The sequence below is a fragment of the Somniosus microcephalus genome, chromosome 6 (genome assembly GCF_052327205.1).
Source record: "Somniosus microcephalus isolate GS21.2 chromosome 6, FLI_Smic_1.0, whole genome shotgun sequence".
Lineage (NCBI taxonomy): Eukaryota > Metazoa > Chordata > Chondrichthyes > Squaliformes > Somniosidae > Somniosus > Somniosus microcephalus.
In genome coordinates this window covers 33,786-55,928 of record NC_140992.1, presented here as the reverse complement: position 1 = coordinate 55,928, position 22,143 = coordinate 33,786, and the positions used below count along the sequence as shown (strand labels likewise).

At 46.8% G+C, this 22,143-nt stretch overlaps 1 protein-coding gene across 7 annotated transcripts in view; it reads right to left on the bottom strand.

Moving 5' to 3' along the window:
* The window catches only part of LOC147115359 (leucine-rich repeat-containing protein 31-like), a 109,248-nt gene that overhangs the window by 81,899 nt on the left and 5,206 nt on the right, over nucleotides 1-22,143 (bottom strand). For 5 of the 7 annotated variants that reach the window (XM_085989611.1, XM_085989612.1, XM_085989608.1 and 2 more), the window contains exons 2-4: nucleotides 16,410-16,475; nucleotides 9,408-9,644; nucleotides 8,504-8,650 (exon numbers count right to left, since the gene is read on the bottom strand). In XM_085989611.1, the coding sequence (XP_085845737.1) occupies nucleotides 8,504-8,650; nucleotides 9,408-9,644; nucleotides 16,410-16,422 (397 nt within the window). In that variant the 5' untranslated portion in view covers nucleotides 16,423-16,475. The remainder of the gene's footprint in view (nucleotides 1-8,503; nucleotides 8,651-9,407; nucleotides 9,645-16,409; nucleotides 16,476-22,143) is intronic. The other 2 variants (XM_085989609.1, XM_085989613.1) reach the window with 2 other exon arrangements.

Below are 22,143 nucleotides of genomic sequence, written 5' to 3'. Positions count from 1 at the left end.
AGTCACCGCCTGCCACTAGTAAAAAAAAAACGTTTTTTCCAAATCTTTGCTTCCTGTCTGCCAACCAGTTCTTTATCCAAGTCAGTACCTTACCCCCAATCCCATGTGCTTTAACTTTGCACGCTAATCTCTTATGCGGGACCTTATCGAAAGCCTTCTGAAAGTCCAAATACACCACATCCACTGGTTCTCCCTTATCTATTCTACCAGTTACATCCTCAAAAAATTCCAGTAGATTAGTCAAGCATGATTTACCTTTTGTAAATCCATGTTGACTTTGTTCAATCCTGTCACTGTTTTCCAAGTGCTCTGCTATTACATCTTTTATAATGGACTCTAGCATTTTCCCCACTACTGATGTCAGACTTACCGGTCTATAATTCCCCGTTTTCTCTGTCAATTTCCCTAAAAATACTGATTTCATTCAGTTCCTCCCTCTCATTAGACCCTATGGTCTAGAAATTCAGTAGAGCCACGTTTGGGGCGCTACAGCCGGGCGGCTGCTAAAGTTTGCGCCCAGCGCAACTTCGCGCCAACTTCGCCGATATACAGTGGCATCGCCCCAAGAGGTTGCTGCTGTGCTAAAACAGGCAATGCACGACTATCATTAGGCACTAAGCCGGCGGCCCGGGGCGATACCCCCGAGGGCGGGCGCTGCGCATGTGCGGCGAGTTGCTGATTGACGGCAGACACTCTGGCGCCGGTGAGCTCTTAACGGGGGAGGGTGGATTTGTTTGCCTGCCATGCCCTGCACCCCTGAAGCAAGGCCTGACCACTGCTGCTTGATCTGTACAACGCCCAGGACTATGAAGAAGGCCAGGGAGAGAACGCTGCGCTTCAGCGACGGTGACCTGAGGGTGCTGGTTGGCGCAGTGGAGCGCAGGCGCCATGTTCTGTTCCCTGAAGGTGGCAGGAGGCCGCTGCCCAGCGCCTATCGGAAAGCCCGGAGGGAGGTGTCAAACAGGGTGACCTCCAACAGCGTGGTTGCCAGGACTCCTGTGCAATGCCGGAAAAAGTTCAACGACCTCACTCGGGTTGTCAGGGTGAGTACCCTTTCCAGTGTCCTCCTCATCCCTGCATGTGCACCTCAGTTTATGGGCAAAGGGACCACCAGCAGCTATGGGACTGTCATGAAAATCACTTGCACATTCAGCACTTTACACACTGTACAAGCTATTCGACCATGGGAGGCAGTACAGCCAAGATCAGGGCTTCACACTGTACTTAGAGGCCGTCCTTTCTCTTGCAGGCCAAGGTGGCGCACAACCGAAGGCAGCAGCGTGAGACCGGGGGAGGCCATCCTGACCTCAAAGAGCTCTCCGACCTGGACCAGCGTGTGGAGCGCATTATGTCAGGCCGGCTGATTGGCCCCATCGCCAGTGGAGATGCCGACCCTGTTCTGGGCCCCAATGGTAAGGGCATCACCTTTTTGACCTCTCTCTTTCCACTTGCGCCTCAGAACAGCATCCTTTGCCACTGTCGGACCAATGCATAGCAGCACTCATGCCTCCCTCGCTGCCGCCCTGTCCTCACTCTAAAGCAACTCTTGTGCCTCCCTGCTTTCAGATGCTGAATCGCCAGGTGAGGAGGCGGGCCCTCAACCTGGCACTGTGAGTGAATCGGAGGAAGAGGAAGAGGAAGCCGGACCATCAGTGCCACCCTCAGCTGAGGCAGCCCATGGCGATGATGGGGACACGTCTTCCCTGGAGGGGAGCCGGGGGGGAAGGGTCGGAGGAGAGTGAAGCTCCGGGGCCCAGCGGCCTGCAGCAACGCGGGAGGGGTGGGGAAGCTCCGCGGCCTTCTCCCCGGAGGGCGAGTGCAGCCTCCAGTCCTGCGACGGTGAGCGCAGAGGAGGTGCGGCTCCTAGAGGAAATGGCTGCCCAGGCTGAGCGCAGGCACACTGAGCTCATGGCTGCAGTGGCAAGGATGCCTGACTCCATAGAGTCACTATCAAGGAGTGTGCAGGAATTCAGGGCAGCACAGGCCAGGAGTCTGCAGGACTTCGCGGCAGCACAGGCGGCTTCTAGCCAAGTGCTCAGTCGTGCCGTCCATTCACTGGCTGGTGTCATGCGGACACAGACCAGGGCCACACGGGCCACCCTCGCTGGATCGGCCAGGCATCGCCAGGGCACTCGCCGCGCCGCAGCAGCCCAGCAGTCTGTGCTTCAGCAGATTGCTGCGCATGCTGCAGTGCTGGCCCGTGCGAGTGCCACTGTCTCAGGCGACCAGGGAGTACCTGTGATCTGTCAGGTTGGCAGCATTCCTGCAGCCGACACTGCCACTCCTCCATTGCAGCTGCCACCAGTTGCTGGACAGACTGCTGCCGCACAAGCAGAGTTGGAGTAGTCAGCAGCCGGCCCCTCCAGGGCCAGAGCTGGTCCAGGCCGACCCCCAAGGGCATCTGCCGTCTCGCCATCTGACCCTCAGCAGCCTTCCCCCAGCCTTGCTGCAGCCACTGGGGTCCCATTGAGGAGGAGCTGCAGGGCAGGCAGGGGCCAGTCACGGATGCGAAAGGCATCACCCTCGCAGGGCAAAAAGTAGGTGTGCCCAAATGGTTTGTTTCACTTGTAAAGGCCGAGACTGGTCGATTTGTGTTTTTTGAAAGGCCGAGACTGATCGATTTGTGTTTTTTGAAAGGCCGAGACTGGTCGATTTGTGTTTTTTGGGGGGGCTTCTCTCCATTAGTTTGTTATGTGGGAAGGGCAGAGGTATCAAAGTAATAAATGTTCTTAAATCGCACTGTCCATGCTTTCTTTTGGAAGTCCTGGTTGCCCTGCTCGGCTGAGGGCTTGTGGAGCGGCTACATTCATCTTGTGCCATTGGCACAAGCCATTCCGAGAGGGGGCCTAGAACCGACATGGAGTAAACCGCCGACGGGCGGCCCTTGCACTTTCTGCCTCCCTCCTGTGCTGGTCCTCCTCCTCCTCTGGTGGTCCTCCAATGTCTGGTGGCAGTGGCTGAGTCCTGCGGATAGCCAGGTTGTGCAGCATGCAGCACACGACCATGAAATGGGAGACTCGCTCAGGCGAGTACTGTAGGGCTCCTCCGGAACGATCCAGACAGCGGAACCGTTGCTTCAGGACGCCGATTGTTTGCTCAATGATGTTCCTGGTTGCTTGATGGCTGTCATTGTATCCCTCTTCAGCAGGGGTGCTGGGCGCACGGAGCGGGGTCATCAGCCAGGTACACAAAGGATAGCCTTTGTCCCCAAGAAGCCATCCTCGTGGGTGAGGCTGGGCCTGGAACATGTCTGCCACAGAAGTCTGGCGCAGGATGAAGGCATCGTGGCTGCTGCCTGGAAAGCGGGCATTGACAGCTAGGATGAGCTGCCTGTGGTCACACACCAACTACACGTTGAGCGAATGGTAGCCCTTCCAGTTGCGGTAATCCTCGGCATTCTCTAGAGGTGCCCGCAAAGCCACATGCGTGCAGTCAATGGCGCCCTGCACCATGGGGAAGCCCGCTAATGCTGCAAAGCCCATTGCACGCTGTTGCTGCTTGACAAGGGCCATGGAGAAGGAGATGAACTGATGTCTCCTTCTGAAAAGAGCATTGGTCACCTGGCAGATGCAGCAATGTACGGCAAACTGGGAGATGTTGGAAATGTCCCCAGTAGCGGATTGGAAGGAGCCGGTGGCATAGAAGTTGAGAGACACCGTCACCTTCACTGCCACCGACAGAGACGTCCTGCTCCCCAGATGTAGCTGCAGATCTCCGCGAAGCAGGTGGCAGATCTCAGTGACCACCGCCCTTCGGAATCACAGCCTCCGAACACACTGCTCGTCAGACATGTTCAGATATGAGAACTGCTGGCGGTATACCCTGGGTGGGTAAGGCCTCCTTTGCCGACGCCTGTTGCCCCCTCTCCGTCTGGCCATGACTGCCACTCTCTCACGGCGTCTCTGAGCCCTTTGAATGCAATGGAGAAGGCCAACGTTTGCACCCATTGCAGCCCCCATTATATGTTTCCAATCAATGATATGGCTCTGAAGTTAAAGACAAGTGCAAAGCTGTGGCCTGAAGCCACAAGTACCTGTGCAAGTGTTGAGCCAAACCAGAAAGCTCTCTACCTTTGTCTCTCTGCAAAGATCCGTCTCTCACAAAGAAGGAGTTTTGCAAAATGGCTGCCTTTTCTACTGCAGGAGGAGTGCCCTTTAATTTGCGCCCCCCGCGCCAACTGGGAACCGTTCCCCTCTACCAGTCGCTAGGGGCGCCAGGCGCACAATAGGCCGGCGCCACTGAATTTCCGGTTTGGGGCGCACAAAGGGCGTTGCACGATGAAATGACATCAGGATCTGCGCACGCAGCTGAGCGTGCGCAAAGGCTTTGCGCCGCCGCTAAATTTTTACTGAAGTTGGGGAGAGGTGCAGATCGCGCTGCGCCCGGCCACTAGCCGCCTAGCGCCCCACATCTCCTCCTCCTAAGGCGCTAGCGGCTGGCGCAAACAACTGAATTTCTAGGCCTATGTTCCCAGACATCTCTGGAAGGTTATTTGTGTCCTCCTTTGTGAAGACAGAACCAAAGCATGTATTTAATTGGTCTGCCATTTCTTTGTTCCCCATTATAAATTCCCCTGATTCTGACTGCAAGGGACCTATGCTTGACTTCACCAATCTTTTTCTCTTCACATATCTATAGAAGCTTTTACAGTCAGTTTTTATGTTCCCTGCAAGCTTACTCTCAATCTATTTTCCCCCTCTTAATTAATCCCTTTGTCCTCCTTTGCTGAATCCTAAACTGCTCCCAATCCTGAGGTTTGCTGCTTTTTTGGGCCAATTTGTATGTCCTCTCCTTGGATCTTATGCTATCTCTAATTTCCCTTGTTAGCCACGGTTGAGTCACCTTTTTTGTTTTATTTTTATGCCAAACAGGGATGAACAAATTCTGTAGTTCATCCATGCGATCTTTAAATCTTTGCCATTGCCTAGCCACTGTCAACCCTTTAAGTAACATTTCCCAATCCATCCTACCCAACTCGCTCCTCAGACCATCGTAGTTTCCTTTATTTAAATTGAAGACCCTAGTCTCCGAGTCAACTACTTCATTCTCCATCTTAATGAAGAATTCGATCATATTATGATCGCGCCGACCCAAGGGGCCTCGTACAACAAGATTGCTAATTAATCCTTTCTCGTTACATAATACCCAGTCTAAGATGGCCTGATCTCTGGTTGGTTCCTCGACATATTGGTCCAGGAAACCATCCCATAAACACTCCAGGAATTCCTCCTCCACAGTATTGTTACTAATTTGGTTGGCCCAATCTATATGCAGATTAAAGTCACCCATGATGACTGCTGTGCCTTTATTGCACGCTTCTTTAATTTCCCTTTTAATGCCATCCCCAACCTCCGCCTTACTGTTTGGAGGTCTGTAAACCACTCCCACTAACGTTTTTTTCCCCTTAGTATTTCTCAATTCTACCCATACAGATTCCACCTCATCAGAGCGAATATCCTTCATTACAATTGTGTTAATCCCTTCTTTAACCAGTAATGCTACCCCACCTCCCTTTCCTTTTTGCCTATCTTTCCTGAATATCGAATACCCCTGGATGTTGAGTTCCCAGGCCTGGCCTTCCTTGAGCCACGTTTCCGTAATCCCAACCAAATCGTATTTGTTTACTTCTATTTGCGCAGCCAATTCATCCACCTTATTGCAAATGCTCCTCGCATTAAGACACAGCCTTCAGGTTTGTTTTTTTAATGCTCTTAGACCTATTAGAATTATTATTTACTGTGGCCATGTTTGATTTAAACCGTTGATTTCTCTGACTGCCACTTTTGTTTTTCTCCTTCCTATCTTTTGCTTTTATCCTTGTTTCCCTTTCCTCTGTCTCCCTGCTCAGGTTCCCAACCCCCTGCCATTTTAGTTTAAACCCTCCCCCACAGCACTAGCAAACACTCCCCCTAGGACATCGGTTCCAGCCCTGCCCAGGTGCAAACCGTCTGGTTTGAACTGGTCCCACCTCCCCCAGAACCGGTTCCAATGTCCCAGGAACTTGAATCCCTCCCCCTGGCACCATTCCTCTAGCCACGTATTCATCTGAAGTATCCTTCTATTTCTACTCTGACTAGCATGTGACACTGGTAGCAATCCTGAGATTACTACCTTTGAGGTCCTGATTTTTAATTTATCTCCTAACTCCCTATATTCTGCTTTTAGGACCTCATCCCGCTTTTTACCTATATCGTTGGTGCCTATATGCACCGACAACTGGCTGTTCACCCTCCCCTTCCAAGATGTTCTGCAGCCGCTGAGACATCCTTGACCCTTGCACCAGGTAGGCAACACACCATCCTGGAGTCTCGTTTGCGGCCGCAGAAACGCCTATCTACTCCCCTTACAATTGAATCCCCTATTACTATAGCTCTACCCCTCTTTTTCCTCCTATTCTGTGCATCAGAGCCACCCCTGGTGCCAGGAAGTTGGCTGCTGCTGCCTTCCTCTGATAAGCCACCACCCCTGCCCCCCCAACAGTACTCAAAAAGTGGTGTATCTGTTGGAGAGGGGGATGGCCACAGGGGACCCCTGCACTACCTGCCTGCGCCTAGTACTCTGCCTGTTGGTCACCCGTTCCCTTTCTTCCTGTCCAACCTCTACCTGCGGTGTGTCCAACTCCGTAAATGTGCTATTCACGATGTCCTGAGCATCGTGAACGCGCCAGTATGCATCCAATCGCAGCTCCAGCACCGCAATGCAGTCTGTCAGTAGCTGCAGCTGGATACACTTCCTGCACACGTAGTTGTCAGGGACACAGGAAGTGTCCCTGAGTTCCCACATATCGCAGGAGGAGCAGATCACGGGGCCCAGCTGTCCTGCCATGACTTACCCTTTAATTGAATTTAAATTAAATCAATCAATCCCACTAATTACACTACAGTTAACTGGTTTACCAACAGTCCCTGCTACACTAGAGAGACCTTAGAAACTATAAACCAGAGTTAAAGTTTAAAAAGAGAGAAATACTCACCAACCAATCACTTACCTGCTTCCTGGGGACGTCACACTTTGATTACTTTTTACCTCTCTCCCCTGCTGTTGAATTAGTCGGGCTGCTCCCGACTCACTGCCGCCGATGCTCAGTGTTCCCACGCAGGCCCGCTGGGGGCGCTTCCAAATATCGCGGCCGGGGCTTCAGCGGGGCGCTGCGCACACCGATGACGTCATCGGTAGCAGCGCAGCGCTAACGGCTAGCGCCACCACTAGCGTCCTGCTGAATTTAGCGGGAGGCGTGGCCAGTGGCTTGCGACCCACTTAGCGCCCTCTTAAGGCACTAACGGGTGGCGCAGCCTACTGAATTTCTAGGTCTCTGTCTACTCTATCAAAACCTTTCATAATTTTAAAGACTTCTATTAGACCGCCCCCTCAGCCTTCTCTATTCAAGAGAAAAAAAAAGACCCACCTTGTTCATCCATTCTGGATAGGTATACCCTCGCATTTCTGGTACCATCCATGTAAATCTATTTTGCAGCCCCTCCAGTGCCTCTATATCCTTTTTATAATATAGCGACCAGAATTGCACGCAGTACTCCAAGTGTGGTCTAACCACAGTTTGATACAAGTTTAGCATAACTTCACTACTTTTCAATTCTATCCCTCGAAGTAAACCCCAGTGCTCGATTTTCTTTTTAAATGGCCTTATTAACCTGCGTCGCTACTTTGTGATTTGTGTATTTGAACTCCAAGATCCCTTCGTTCCTCTACCCCAGTTAGATTCTTATTTTCTAAGTAATATGTGATCTCCCTATTTTTCTCACCAAAATGTAACACCTCACATTTATCTGTGTTGAATTTCATTTGCCAATTATATGCCCATTTTGCAAGTTTATTAATGTCGTCTTGTAATTTGTTGCCGTCCTCCTCAGTATTGACTATCCCCCCAGCCCCGTCAAGCAAGCTGCTCCCTCTTGAAATCCATGCTGACTATTCAATATTATATTTTTGGTTTCTAGATGTTCTATTTTCTCCTTTACTAGGGATTTCATTATTGTTCTTACCACCGATGGTAAGCTGACTGGTCTATAGTTCCCTGGACATGTTCTCTCCCAACCCACTAAAGCTCGTCTGCCAGGAGGTCCAACTTTACCCTTAATATTAGGTATTACGTTCGCTGTCCGCTAGTCCTCTGGCACTACACCTTTTTCTAATGCATTATTGATTATGTGCAGTAATGCCTCTGCTATCTCTTTAGATTCTTTTAGAATGCGCAGATGTAATCCATCTGGACCAGGGGTTTTATCCACTGAGTTTGATTAGTTTATTTAATATTTATCTGCTTTTTATTTTAAATGCCGTTATTTCATTTCTAATCTCATCTTTTGATGCCATGTCCACCTGATCAGTCTCCCTGGTAAATGCTGAAGTAAAGTAATTATTTAATATTTCTACCATTTCACGATCGCTGCCTGTGATTTTATCCTGTCCAGCCCTTAGTGGCCCTATTCCTATCCCAACTTTCCCGAGCACTCCAGCCCCACGACTTGCAATATTTGATACTTACCCAACTGAACTGTATCATTAGCAGTGAGACGACTATTATTGAGATTCATGCACATATGGTGTGGCTTCTTCCCCAGCCTCTCCATGAACTCAACTACTTGACCCCAGCTGGCTGCACTCTGCTCAAGGTCAGTGTTCTTCAATTCATCTTAATGCAAGAAAAGACAAAATCATTGTAATGAAAGGGCCAAAGGATGGCAGACAGATTTCAATGTTGATAAATCCAAGCAGGGATTCCAACTTTGCCATTTAACACAGGCGTGAGTAAAGGTAAGAAACTGACAATTGGTTTAGAGATCTCGGTCATATATGTAGATAAGAAACACCAAGGGTCCAACACTGAACCCTACGGTGCTCCACTTATTCCAATTCTATGCCTCTCTTGGTTACTCAATTGCATATTGTTTAATCTAATTTCTTATGCAGTTGTAAAGGCTTTCAGCAAATCCAAATAACCTACATCAGAGACTGAGGCACTTCCACCACCTTTTGATTTATAACGTCCTCAAAGTCAAGAAATCTTCTCAAACAGAACTTTCCTCTCGCAAATCCATACTGACTATTGTTCATTAAATTATTACACAAGTACTCCTCCTACCTATTCCTTAGTATAGTTTCCATGACTTTACCCAGCATCAATGCAAGGATAAAACAAAATCAAAATACTGTGGATGCTGGAAATCTCTGATCTTAATGCAAGGCTGATTGTCCAGGGCTCCAATTTGTTAATTATAGGCACTGCACCTCTTTGCTTACAAACACAAAAATCTTTCATTAACATAGCCAGTGCCCCTCAGCCTTCACCCACAGTACACGTCTTTCAGGCCTAGGCAATTGGTTCTCTTCAGTTCTTTTAACTTAAAGACCTACTCCTCAAATTACAAAATAACTGCAGTTATGGTTACCTGATATCTTTGAAATATTCTCAGTATTTTCTGAATTCAGTAATGTTTTTTCCAGTTCCTTCTTTTCTGTGACACAAGCAGCTTTATTAGAATTCTCAGACAATTTGAAGAAGCGAGACATTGAAGATTGTGGCCATCTCTCTGCAAAAGATTTATTCCTCCAGATCTGGTTCACAATCAGATCAAAGGGAGATCTTGAGTGCTTTGTACTGCTTTCATCTTTGTGTTGGTTGGAACCTAAAAAGAATACAATGATCTTCCACAAGTCTTATATTAGCCAAGATAGTTTATTAGAGATTCACCTGGTTGTCAGAATGTGCTTGTTTTCTGGGCATTCCCTCAACACTGGGAGAAACAAGGACAGGGTCAGGATTGCTCATCAAGTCCCCTTCAGTGTAATATTACCAACTGTCAATGTTTACGCTCACCAGAGAATGGTGACTCAGCCGAGGGGGGGGGGGGGGGGGGGGGGGTTCGGCATTAGTCCCTATACCATAATACCCAAGCAAGAGGCAACTCTTTCTAGAGAGATGAGGAGAAAATTGGGGAAGCCTTAACAGTTTTAAAGATTTACTAGCTGATCTCAAGATGCTCTGCTGTCAGATAATATGAATCATAGTTATGATGTTCAGCTATTAACTTTTTCTGCCCCTTTAAGACCATTGCTTCCTGTATCATGTGCTCAAAATCAGGTCATCCTGATGCAAATTAGAAGCTAGTTAATAATTGTTGTTGGAAGCCTCAAGATTAGAAGCCACTTGGCTTGGGTATAGGTTATCTCAAGATCACACATAATCTCGAGGTAATTTTTATAAGATTGTACAAAACATCAAGAAATCACATTGAACAAAATGTGGCATATTCAGTATGCAGTGGTGTTCCCCAGGGGTCGGTGATGGGACCACTGCTCTTTTTGGTATATATTAATGACCTGGACTTGGGTACACAGGGCACAATTTCAAAGATTGTAGATGACACGAAACTCGGAAATGTAGTAAACAGTGAGGAGGATAGTAACAGACTTCAGGAGGAGGCAGACAGACTGGTGAAATGGGCAGACACATGGCAGATGGAATTTAATGCAGTGTGATCCTATGTAGGAAGAGCGAGGAGGCGCAATCTAAACTAATAAATGGTACAATTCTAAGGGGGGTTCAGGAACAGAAAGACTTGTGGGTGTATGTACACAAATCTTTGAAGATGGCAGGACAAGTTGAGAAGGCTGCTAAAAAGGCTTCTTGACTTTATTAATAGAGGCATAGAGTACAAAAGCCCAATGAAGTTATGCTAAACCTTTATAAAACACTGGTTAGGCTCCAGCTGGAGTATTGTGGCCAATTCTGGGCAACACACTTTAGGAATGATGTCAAGGTCTTGGAGAGGATGCAGAGGAGATTTATTAGAATGGTACCAGGGATGAGGGACTTCAGTTATGTGGAGAGACTGGAGAAACTGGAGTTGTTCTCCTTAGAGCAGAGAAGGTTATGGGGAGATTTGATAGAGGTGTTCAACATCATGAAGGATTTTGATAGAGTAGATAGGGAGAAACTATTTCCAGTGGCAGATGAGTAGGTAGCCAGAGGACACAGATTTAAGGTAATTGGCAAAAGAACCAGAGGTGACATGTGTAGTGTATGTACCTTTAAGAGCCCCCTGTGTACTGTAATGCTGGTAATGGCCACTCGGGCTATATAAGCCTGTATATTGTGTTGTATCAGTTAGTTCGCCTCCAGACTTTGTTCAGTAAACACCTGTGAAACCAACTCCTGCCTTCCGTGTCTCTATTAACACACGGATGCAACAGTGGCGACGAATTGGAAACGGACTTACCTGCAATTCGGCAGCACCTCAAGGACATCGATTCCTCAGGCGTCCAAAGTCGAAGAAAAGCAAGAAAGAAAAAAAAAAAACTGTGGTTTCACCAGCTAGCCGAGCTGGTGGCAGGTACTGCAATAATCCTTCCTGGGTGGCGGGCTGGGGCTCTATCGGCTGGCTCTGCAGCGGGGCCGAGCAGCGAAGGCGGAGGCAAACAGAAACAGGGGGGGGGGGGGGGGGGGGGAGCACTCGGGAGACGGCCGGCGCTGCAAAGCAGGTCGGCATTCGGACCAAGCAGAGGGGGGGAAAAGTCCCAGAGAGTCCGGCGGGAACGAGTCTCCACCTGTAAATAAAAAAACCGCGGAAAACAGCGTTGTCAACAGCAGCAGCGGCGGGAAAGCGCGGGAAGCGCCATTTTTTTTCTGCAAGGAAGAAAGGAAAGCGCGGGAAGCGCCATTTTTTTTCCAGGATGCCTAAGGCTGGCAATATTGATGCTTTCGATAACGATATAGAGGATTGGACCACGTATGTGGAAAGAGTGGAGGTATATTGCACAGCAAATGGAATAGAAAGTGATAAAAAGGCGTCAGTACTTCTAAATCTAATGGGCGCAAGGACACACGGGCTGTTACGAAACTTAATCACTCCAGCCAAACCAAAGGACAAGAATTTTAAGGAGATTGTTGATACCCTACAGGAGCACTTAAACCCAACACCGCTGCTGATAGCGGAACGATTCAAATTCTTCAAGAGGAATCAGCACAAGAATGAAAGTAACGCTGATTACCTCACCGAATTAAGAAAGCTATCAAAGCACTGCCAGATCCTCTTCGAGACAAATTCGTCTGCGGTCTAAGTGAAGGAACACAGAAAAGGCTGCTTTCTGAGAAAGATTTGACACTGGACAAGGCTTTCAGTATGGCTGTATCATACGAAGCAGCCGCAAGAGGAGCTGCAGAGATACAGCAAAAGCCACAGGACTTCGGCACCCATGAAATGACACAGGGTTTCGAGAGATGTTATCGCTGCGGCAGATCCACCCATGACCAGAGGGACTGCTGGTTCAAGGACAAAGCATGCAGGCAATGCGGAAAGATTGGACACATTACACGGGTATGCCGATCTGGACAAAAAAAAATCCACGGACAGGAAAAAAATCAATAAGGAAAAGTACAGAAAGGTACAAATGACAGACAGTAGCTCCGAAGACCAGAAGAGCGATAGCGACTCCGGAAACAAGAGACTAAGCTGTCTCAAATTACATAATGTAATTGCCAAAGAAGATTACCAGACCATTTGGGTTACCCTCACGATAGCAGGGTCCCCAGTTAAAATGGAGCTAGATACAGGATCAGCTCTGACCGTCATAAATCGACGGGATTACGAGCGGCTATTTCCGCATATACCTTTAAAAGACACATCCATTATCTTGAAAACATATACGGGGCAGAAAGTATACCCCAAAAGGAAAAATAAGGGTGCCTGTTGTATACAACGGCAAGGAAATACAGAAGTTGTATTTATACGTTCTACAAGATGGTGGTCCACCGCTGTTGGGACGTGAATGGATCAGGAAGATACGTTTAGACTGGCACTCCATTCAGGCACTGACGGTGACCAGTAAGAAAAAAAATGATGAGGACGTCATACCTGAACGATTAAAAGACATCTTGGCCAACGCCAAGGAAGTGTTTCAAGAGAAACTAGGAACCTTGAAAGGCATCACCGCCTCAATAAAAGTGGAAGATGCGGCAATTCCCAAGTTTTTAAGGCAAGGCCAGTGCCATACGCAATTCGTCCAGCAGTCGAGGCAGAGCTGGAGAATTTGGAAAAGGCAGGCGTATTATCCAAGATAGATTGGAGCGAGTGGGCAACACCCATCATCCCGGTCATGAAGAAAACGTTGAATAATGATAAATCTGAAGAACAGAGAAAAATTCGCATCTGTGGAGACTTCAAGGTGACTGTAAACCCAGTCCTTCACACGGTACAGTATCCTCTTCCGAGGATAGAAGATATTTTCGCCTCACTATCCGGAGGGAAACGTTTCACCAAAATTGACTTGGCACAGGCATATCTACAGATGGAGGTTGAAGAGGCCTCTAAAAAGTATCTCACGATAAATACACACAAAGGCCTGTACCAGTACAATCGACTGGTTTTCGGAGTAGCATCAGCTCCAGCTATCTGGCAAAGAGCTATGGAGCAAGTCCTCCAAGGGATTCCGGGGACTCAATGCTACCTAGACGACATCCTTGTAACAGGAGAAAACGACAACGAGCACCTTGCCAATTTGGAGCAGGTGCTCACTAGGCTGAGAGAACGGGGCCTACGAGCAAATCGCCCCAAGTGCGAATTTTTCCAGAAACAAATATATTGTGGCCACATAATTAACAAGGAAGGGTTGCATAAGTCACCTGAAAAAATTGAAGCGGTCATAAAAGCCCCAGCACCTGAAAATGTCTCACAATTAAGGTCGTTCCTGGGATTGATAAATTACTATCATAAATTTTTACCGAACTTATCAACTCTTCTGCACCCTCTTAATGAACTGCTACAGACAGGAGTAATTTGGAAATGGAGCGAAGACTGTAAACGTGCCTTCCATAAATGCAAAGACTTAATCACGTGCAAGAAAGTTTTGGCTCATTACAACCCATCACTGCCAATCAGACTGGCGTGCGATGCATCCCCTTATGGCGTAGGAGCGGTATTATCGCATAGATTCCCTGATGGCTCGGAGCGGCCGATAGCTTTTGCGTCACGCTCATTGAACTCAGCTGAGCGTAACTATGCCCAGATCGACAGGGAAGCACTCAGCCTGGTATGGGGAGTGAAGAAATTCAACCATTACCTACACGGACAAAAATTTACCTTGTTGACTGACCATCAACCCCTCGTCTCCATATTCAACCCTAAAAAGGGTGTTCCCATTATGACAGCGCAAAGGCTACAGAGGTGGTCCCTTTTTCTAGGGGCACACCAATATGACATAGAATACAAAGGATCAAAACAGCATGGGAATGCTGATGGTTTATCGCACCTACCGTTGCCAACAGTAGAAGAGGCACCTACAGTAGACCCAGTGGAGATGTTCCACTCTACCATAGTGGAATGTCTACCAGTAACAAATTCTGCCATTGAAAAGGAAACGAGAAATGACCAGACTCTCTCACGAGTCTACGATTTAACAGTGAAGGGATGGCCAGCACATGGCGAACCACTGTTGCCAGCATTCTCGCAACGAAGAGAACAGCTGTCAGTGTGCCGAGGAACCTTGATGTGTGAATCCAGAGTGGTGATTCCACCCAAACTCCAGGATAATGTGCTAAAGGAGCTTCATGAGGGGCATCTGGGTGGAGTGAAAATGAAGAACCTAGCCAGAGCGTTTGTATGGTGGCCAGGTATCGATGGAGACATCGAAGAAATGACCAAGAGCTGCCTAGGATACCAGAAGGTCCAAAACGCTCCACCACAAGCCCCTCTACATCCATGGGAGTGGCCCTCATCTCCATGGCAAAGGGTACACATCGACTTTGCTGGTCCATTTATGGACTCAATGTTCTTAATCGCGGTTGATGCACACTCCAAGTGGCCGGAGGTAATAAAGATGTCCTCCACCACCACGGAAAAAACCATCACAGTATTAAAGACCATATTTGCCAGGAATGGGCTGCCTGAACAGATCTGTTCTGATAATGGACCGCAATTTGTGTCCGAAGAATTCAGGAAGTTCTTAAAAAACAATGGGGTTAAGCAGTACACGTCCGCCCCATACCATCCCGCCACCAATGGATTGGCTGAAAGGTTTGTCCAGACCTTCAAGAAGGCCATAAAGGCCATGGGTAATTAAGACATAAAACTTCAGCATAAGGTAGATAACTTCTTGTTTGCATACAGGAATGCAACACATATGGTTACAAACCAAACTCCCGCCATGATGTTCTTCAATAGAAGCCTAAGATGCCAGCTGGATTTGATCAAGCCAAACATCAGAAGGGACGTGGAGAACCAGCAATTTCAAGGCATGAATGAAAGGCCAACTAGAACCTTCCAGATAGGTCAACAAGTTTTGGCCCGGGACTACCGTACCGAGAAATGGCAGCCTGGAACTATTTGCACACGACTAGGACCGCTGATGTATACCGTGGACATTGGAGAAAGCATAATAAGGCACCATGCTGACCAGATCATAGAGTCATCCGAAAAGGGACAACCTACACCACAACTCTATACGCCTAATGATGAAGTAGAGATACCCATAGTATCTACCTCCGATCCGGTGATACTGGAACCAGATGAACCTGACACTGGCATTCAAGCCGAATCAGCCTTGCCAAAAGAACCTACTGCACCACCAGAAACTACTACACCACCGAGGCGTTATCCGGACCGAGTCAGGAAGCCTCCAGAGAGACTGACTTATAATTGATTAACTACAGCAATGTGTAGATTATTGTTCTTGTAACATGTAATTAATGATTACTTAAAATATTATGTACTGGTTGGCTAAAAAGGGGAGGAATTGTAGTGTATGTGCCTTTAAGAGCTCCCTGTGTACTGTAATGCCGGTAATGGCCACTCGGGCTATATAAGCCTGTATATTGTGTTGTATCAGTTAGTTCACCTCCAGACTTTGTTCAGTAAACACCTGTGAAACCAACTCCTGCCTTCCGTGTCTCTATTAACACACGGATACAACAACATGAGGAAAAAATATTTGTGCAGTGAGTTATGATGATCTGGACTGCACTGCCTGAAAGGGTGGTGGAAGCAGATTTAATAATAACTTTTGAAGAGGAATTGGATAAATACTTGAAGGGTAAAAATTTGCAGGGCTATTGGGAAAGAGCAGGGGAGTGGGACTAATCGGAGAGCTCTTTCAAAGAGCCAGCACAGGCACGATGAGCCGAACGGCCTCCTTTTGTTCTGCATCATTCTATGATTTTATGATTCAAGAATTTTACATTTCGTTTATTGGCTGTTGAATCACTAGCCCTGATATAATGTTAGTAATTTCCATGAACAGTTCGATCTTTAGAGAGCAGCTCCATTGAATTATGATTTTATAGAATCATCGAATGATATAACACAGGAGGCCATTCAGCCCATCATGCCTGTGCCAGCTCTTCGAAAGAGCGCTCCAATTAGTCCCATTCCAGTTAAGAAATAATAATCATACAATACCTGTGTTCTCCATCTCTGGTATAAATGCACAGATCCTGGGCCACACTATTTCTCCTTGTCCACACCCTTAAACCAGAAAAATATTAATTTATTTCAGCAACACAAGAATTTTATAGAAAAGGGCCATTAGCTATTTTATAACAACAGTTTGCATTTTCTATAAAAACTCGAGAATAATCAACAATCCAAAGGCTCTGCACGAATGTAGCAGGTATGGAGCCTCTGATGGAGGGTTAATGATGCTTGGTTGGAAAGATGTGTTTTCAGAAAGATTTTATTCAGTGGAGAGACAGAAGGGTTGTGGGGAAATCCAAAGAGCAGGCGGGCTGATTGAAGAGTGTTGCAGAGATCGGATGGGACAAGGTTGTACAGGGATTTGTAGATAAGAACCAATCATTTAAATTCAATCCATTGGGGACAGGAAAGATGTTGCCTAATCTTTATCCATTTAATAGCAGATTTGTGAAAGCTAGAGACAGTAATATGTCTGACAATTAACTTCATTTATTATTGTTTCACAGCATTCACCATAAAACTACATACAGAGCAGTACACACAGCCCTACATCTACAAACTCACATGTAGAGAACTCCCAGTGATGCTTATCCAGGTGTCCTTGAAGGGAGCTAAACTTCCTAACTGAATTTTGCTTTCTATTCCTCTTTTATACCATTTTAAAAACAATCATTACCTCTCTGCCTCTGTTGATACAGCTGCTATTAGCTGTTACTCTTTGGTGTCTTATTGCTTCTAAACTTAATTGCAAAAGAAACATGTTCTCTTATCTATACTGGCAAGCGGAATTCCTTCTTCACATTCCCCCTGCTGTGATAAACATCTGTCTGGTACAACTGCATGTCTCGCTAAAGTGTGTTTTAACAACAACTTGTATTTATATAGCGCCTTTAATGTAGTAAAATGTCCCAAGGTGCTGCACAGGAGTATTTTAAGACAAAAAATTTGACACCGATCCACATAAGGATAAATTAGGGCAGGTGACCAAAAGCTTGGTCAAAGAGGTAGGTTTTAAGGAGCTTCTTAAGGAGGAAAGAGAGGTAGCGAGGCAGACAGTTTTAGGCAGGGAATTCCAGAGCTTAGGGTCTAGGCAACAGAAGGCACAGCCACCAAAGGTTGAACGATTATAATCAGGGATCCTCAAGAGGGCAGAATTAGAGGAGCACAGATATCTTGGGGGGTTGTGGGGCTGAAGTAGATTACAGAAATAGGAAGGGGCGAGGCCATGGAGGGATTTGAAAACAAGGATGAGAATTTTGAAATCGAGGCGCTGCTTAACCGGGAGCCAATGTAAGTCAGCAAGCACAGGGGTGATGGGTGAACGGGACTTGGTGCGAGTTACGACCCAACAACTCCAGCTCAGCATTATATAATTTTATATCCTATCCTTACAAGGGGGATGAGTTTCAAAAAGCAAGGCTGAGATAGCTAAAGATCCAAAGGTGGAGTGAAGAGGAGTTGCACACAAGGCCAGAGTCAGAAGGACCAGAGGATGCGAGAAGGAATGAAAAGGTGGAGGAAAATGGTGCAAGGGTCAAGGATGTCTCGGAGCGGGTGCAGAGCATTCTGAAGGGGGAGGGGGATCAGCCAGTTGTCGTGGTACATGTAGGTACCAACGATGTAGGTAAAAAGAGGGAGGAGGTCCTACAAGCTGAATTTAGGGAGTTAGGAGCTAAATTGAAAAGTAGGACCTCAAAAGGTAGTAATCTCTGGATTGCTACCAGTGCCACGAGCTAATAAGTTTAGAGAGAGTAAGATAGATAAGCTAAATACGTGGCTTGAGCAGTGGTGCAAGGGAGAGGGATTTAAATTCGAGGCATTGGAACCAGTTCTTGGGGAGGAGTGACCTGTACCAAGGGGACGGTCTACACCTGAACTGTGAGGGAGCCGATGTCCTCGGGGTAATATTTTCTAGGGCGGTTCGGGAGGATTTAAACTAATTTGGCAGGGGGATGGGAACCTAGGTAGTGGAAAAGAGGGAAGTCATATGAAGTCAGAAATAGATGGTAGAATGGTGAGAAGCAATAAGCAAAGGAGAGAAACACAAAGGGCCAAACTAATTCATAATGAGAGTGTGAAAAAAGCAAGCCTGAAGGCTTTGTATCTTAATGCTAGAAGCATTAGGAACAAGGTGGATGAATTAGTTGTGGAAATAGAGGTAAACAAGTATGATTTGATTGGGATTACAGAAACGTGGCTGCAGGGTGGGCAAGGCTGGGAACTTAACATCCAGGGATATACAATATTTAGGAAGGATCGGCAAAAAGGTAGGGGAGGTGGGGTAGCATTGCTGGTAAAGGAGGGGATTAATGCAATGGAAAGGAAGGATATTAACTCGGATGAAACGGAATCTGTATGGGTAGAAATGAGAAATAGCAAGGGGAGGAAAACGTTAGTGGGTGTGATATATAGGCCTCCAAATAGTAATATGGAGGTGAGGGAAGGCATAAAAAGGGAAATTAGAGAAGCGTGCGATAAGAGCACAGCTGTCATCATGGGTGACTTTAATTTACATATTGATTGGACTACCCAAATTAGTAAAAATTCTGAGGAGGAGGAATTCCTGGAATGTTTTCGGGACGGTTATCTGGACCAATATGTCGAGGAGCCGACTCGAGATCAGGCCATTTTAGACTGGGTATTGTGCAATGAGAAGGGACTTATCAGCAATCTTCTTGTACGAGGCCCCTTGGGTCAGAGCGATCATAATATGATCGAGCTCTCAGTCGAGATGGAGAGTGAGGAAATTGAATCAGAGACTAAGGTCCAGAACTTAAATAAAGGGAATTACGAGGGTATGAGACGGGAATTGGGTAAGACTGATTGGGTGGTGTTTCTGGGGGGATTGACAGTGGATAGACAATGGCAAGCATTCAAAGATAGAATGGAAGAATTCCAGAACATGTTTATACCGGTTTGGCATAAAAATAAACCTAAAAAGGTGACTCAACCGTGGATAACGAGGGAAATTAGGGACAGCATAAAATCAAAAAAAAGGGCATATCAACTGGCAAAAAAAAGCACCAGACCGGAAGATTGGGGGCAGTACAGGATACAGCAAAAGAGGACAAAGGGATTAATCAGGAAGGGGAAAATAGAATACGAAAGTAAACTTGCAGCAAACATAAAGACAGACTGCAAAAGCTTTTATCGGTATATCAGGAGGAAAAGACTGGTAAAATCCCAAGTCGGTCCCTTGCAGTCCGATTCGGGAGAATATATAATGGAGAATAAGGAAATGGCAGACCAATTAAACTCATACTTTGGTTCTGTATTCACAAAGGAGGACACAAATAACCTCCCAGGAATATCGACAAACATAGGGACTAATGAGAGGGAGGAGCTGACAGAAATTAGTATCTCTTGGGATATGGTGTTGGGTAAGTTGACGGGACTGAAGGCCGACAAATCCCCAGGGCCTGATAAACTACATCCTAGGATACTTAAGGAGGTGGCCCTGGAGATAGCAGATGCTCTAAGGATCATCTTCCGGAACTCCATTGACTCGGGAACAGTACCCGTGGATTGGAGGGTAGCTAATGTTACCCCAATATTTAAAAAGGGGGGTAGAGAGAAAGCAGGGAATTATAGACCAGTAAGCCTTACATCGGTTGTGGGCAAAATGCTAGAGTCCATTATTAAGGATAAAATAGCGGAGCACTTGACAAATGGGGAAAGGATCGGACAGAGTCAACATGGATTTACAAAGGGTAAATCGTGTTTGACTAATCTGCTGGAATTTTTTGAGGAAGTAACTGGTAAAATAGATGGGGGAGAGCCAGTGGATGTGGTGTACCTTGACTTCCAGAAAGCCTTCGATAAGGTTCCACACAAAAGATTATCATGCAAAATTAAGGCTCATGGGATTGGGGGCAAAGTATTAACGTGGATAGAGAACTGGCTGGCGGATAGAAAACAGAGAGTTGGAATAAACGGCTCGTTTTCGGAGTGGCAGGCAGTGACCAGCGGGGTGCCGCAAGGATCTGTCCTGGGACCCCAGCTGTTCACAATATATATAAATGATCTGGATCAGGGAATTGGATGCAATATTTCCAAATTCGCTGACGACACTAAACTAGGAGGAGGGGTGGGCTCTGATGAGGATGTCAGGAGGCTACAGTGCGATTTGGACAGGTTGGGGGAATGGGCGGATACGTGGCAGATGCACTATAATGTGGATAAATGCGAGGTTATCCACTTTGGGGGTAAAAACAGGAGGGTGGATTATTATCTAAATGGCAATAGATTGGGAGATGGGGAAGTGCAGAGGGACCTGGGTGTTCTTGTGCACCAGTCACTGAAGGAGAGCATGCAGGTGCAACAGGCGATTAAGAAGGCAAATGGTATGTTGGCCTTCATATCAAGGGGGTTCGAGTATAGGAATAGGGATACCTTACTACAGCTGTACAAGGTGCTGGTGAGACCGCATCTGGAGTATTGTGTACAGTTTTGGTCGCCCCATCTGCGGAAGGATGTTCTTGCCATGGAAAGAGTGCAGCGGCGATTCACCAGGCTGATACCTGGAATGTCGGGAATGACCTACGAGGAGAGATTGAATAATTTGGGCTTGTACTCACTGGAGTTTAGAAGATTGAGAGGGGATCTCATCGAAACATATAAAATTATGGCAGGCCTGGACAGGCTGAATTCAGAGAGAATGTTTCCAATGGCAGGGGAGCACAGAACCAGGGGCCACAGTCTAAAAATAGCGGGCAAATCATTTAAAACAGAGATGAGGAAGAATTTCTTCACTCAAAGAGTGGTGAGCCTGTGGAATTCCCTGCCACAGAGGGCTGTGAAGGCTAATTCAATAAATATTTTCAAGAGAGAATTGGATATATTTCTGAAGGCTAAGGAGATTAAGGGTTACGGAGAAAAGGCGGGGACGGGGTACTGAACTGGTAAGATCAGCTATGATCTCAGACGAAGATCAGCCATGATCTCATTGAATGGCGGAGCAGGCTCGAAGGGCTGAATGGCCTACTCCTGTTCCTATCTCTATGTTTCTATGTTTCTATGAAAATGCAGAGCTTGAGTGGACAATGCATTGGAGGGATCTGTTGACGAGAATTTACAATTCAAACCACTGGGGGGCGGGGGCGGGGGAAAGGAAGCCAGTGTAGGATGGCGATGATGGGTCAGTGGAGGTTAGTCTGGGATAAGATGCAAGTAGAATCATAGAATGATACAGCACAGAAGGAAGCTATTTGGCCGATCAGGCCTGTGCTGGCTCTTAAGAGCTATCCAGTTAGTCCCACTCCCCCTGCTCTTTCCCTACAGCGCTGCAATTTTTTCCCCTTCAAGAATTTACCAATTCCCTTTTGAAGCTCCTCCCTCTTGTAAGGATAGGTGGCTATAGAGATAGTGGGTGCATCGGTTGTCATTTTCCAAAATTCCATAGATTCTAGAACGGTTCCCGTGGATTGGAAGGCAGCAAATGTAACCCCACTATTTAAGAAGGGAGGGAGAGAGAAAACAGGGAACTACAGACCAGTTAGCCCGACATCAGTAGTAGAGAAAATGCTAGAATCTATTATTAAGGACATGGTAACAGGGCACTTAGAAAATAATAATAGGATTGGGCAGAGTCAACACGGATTTATGAAAGGGAAATCATGTTTGACAAATCTGTTGGAGTTTTTTGAGGTTGTAACTAGCAGAATAGATAAGGGGGAAACCAGTGGATGTGGTGTATTTGGATTTTCAGAAAGCATTCGAT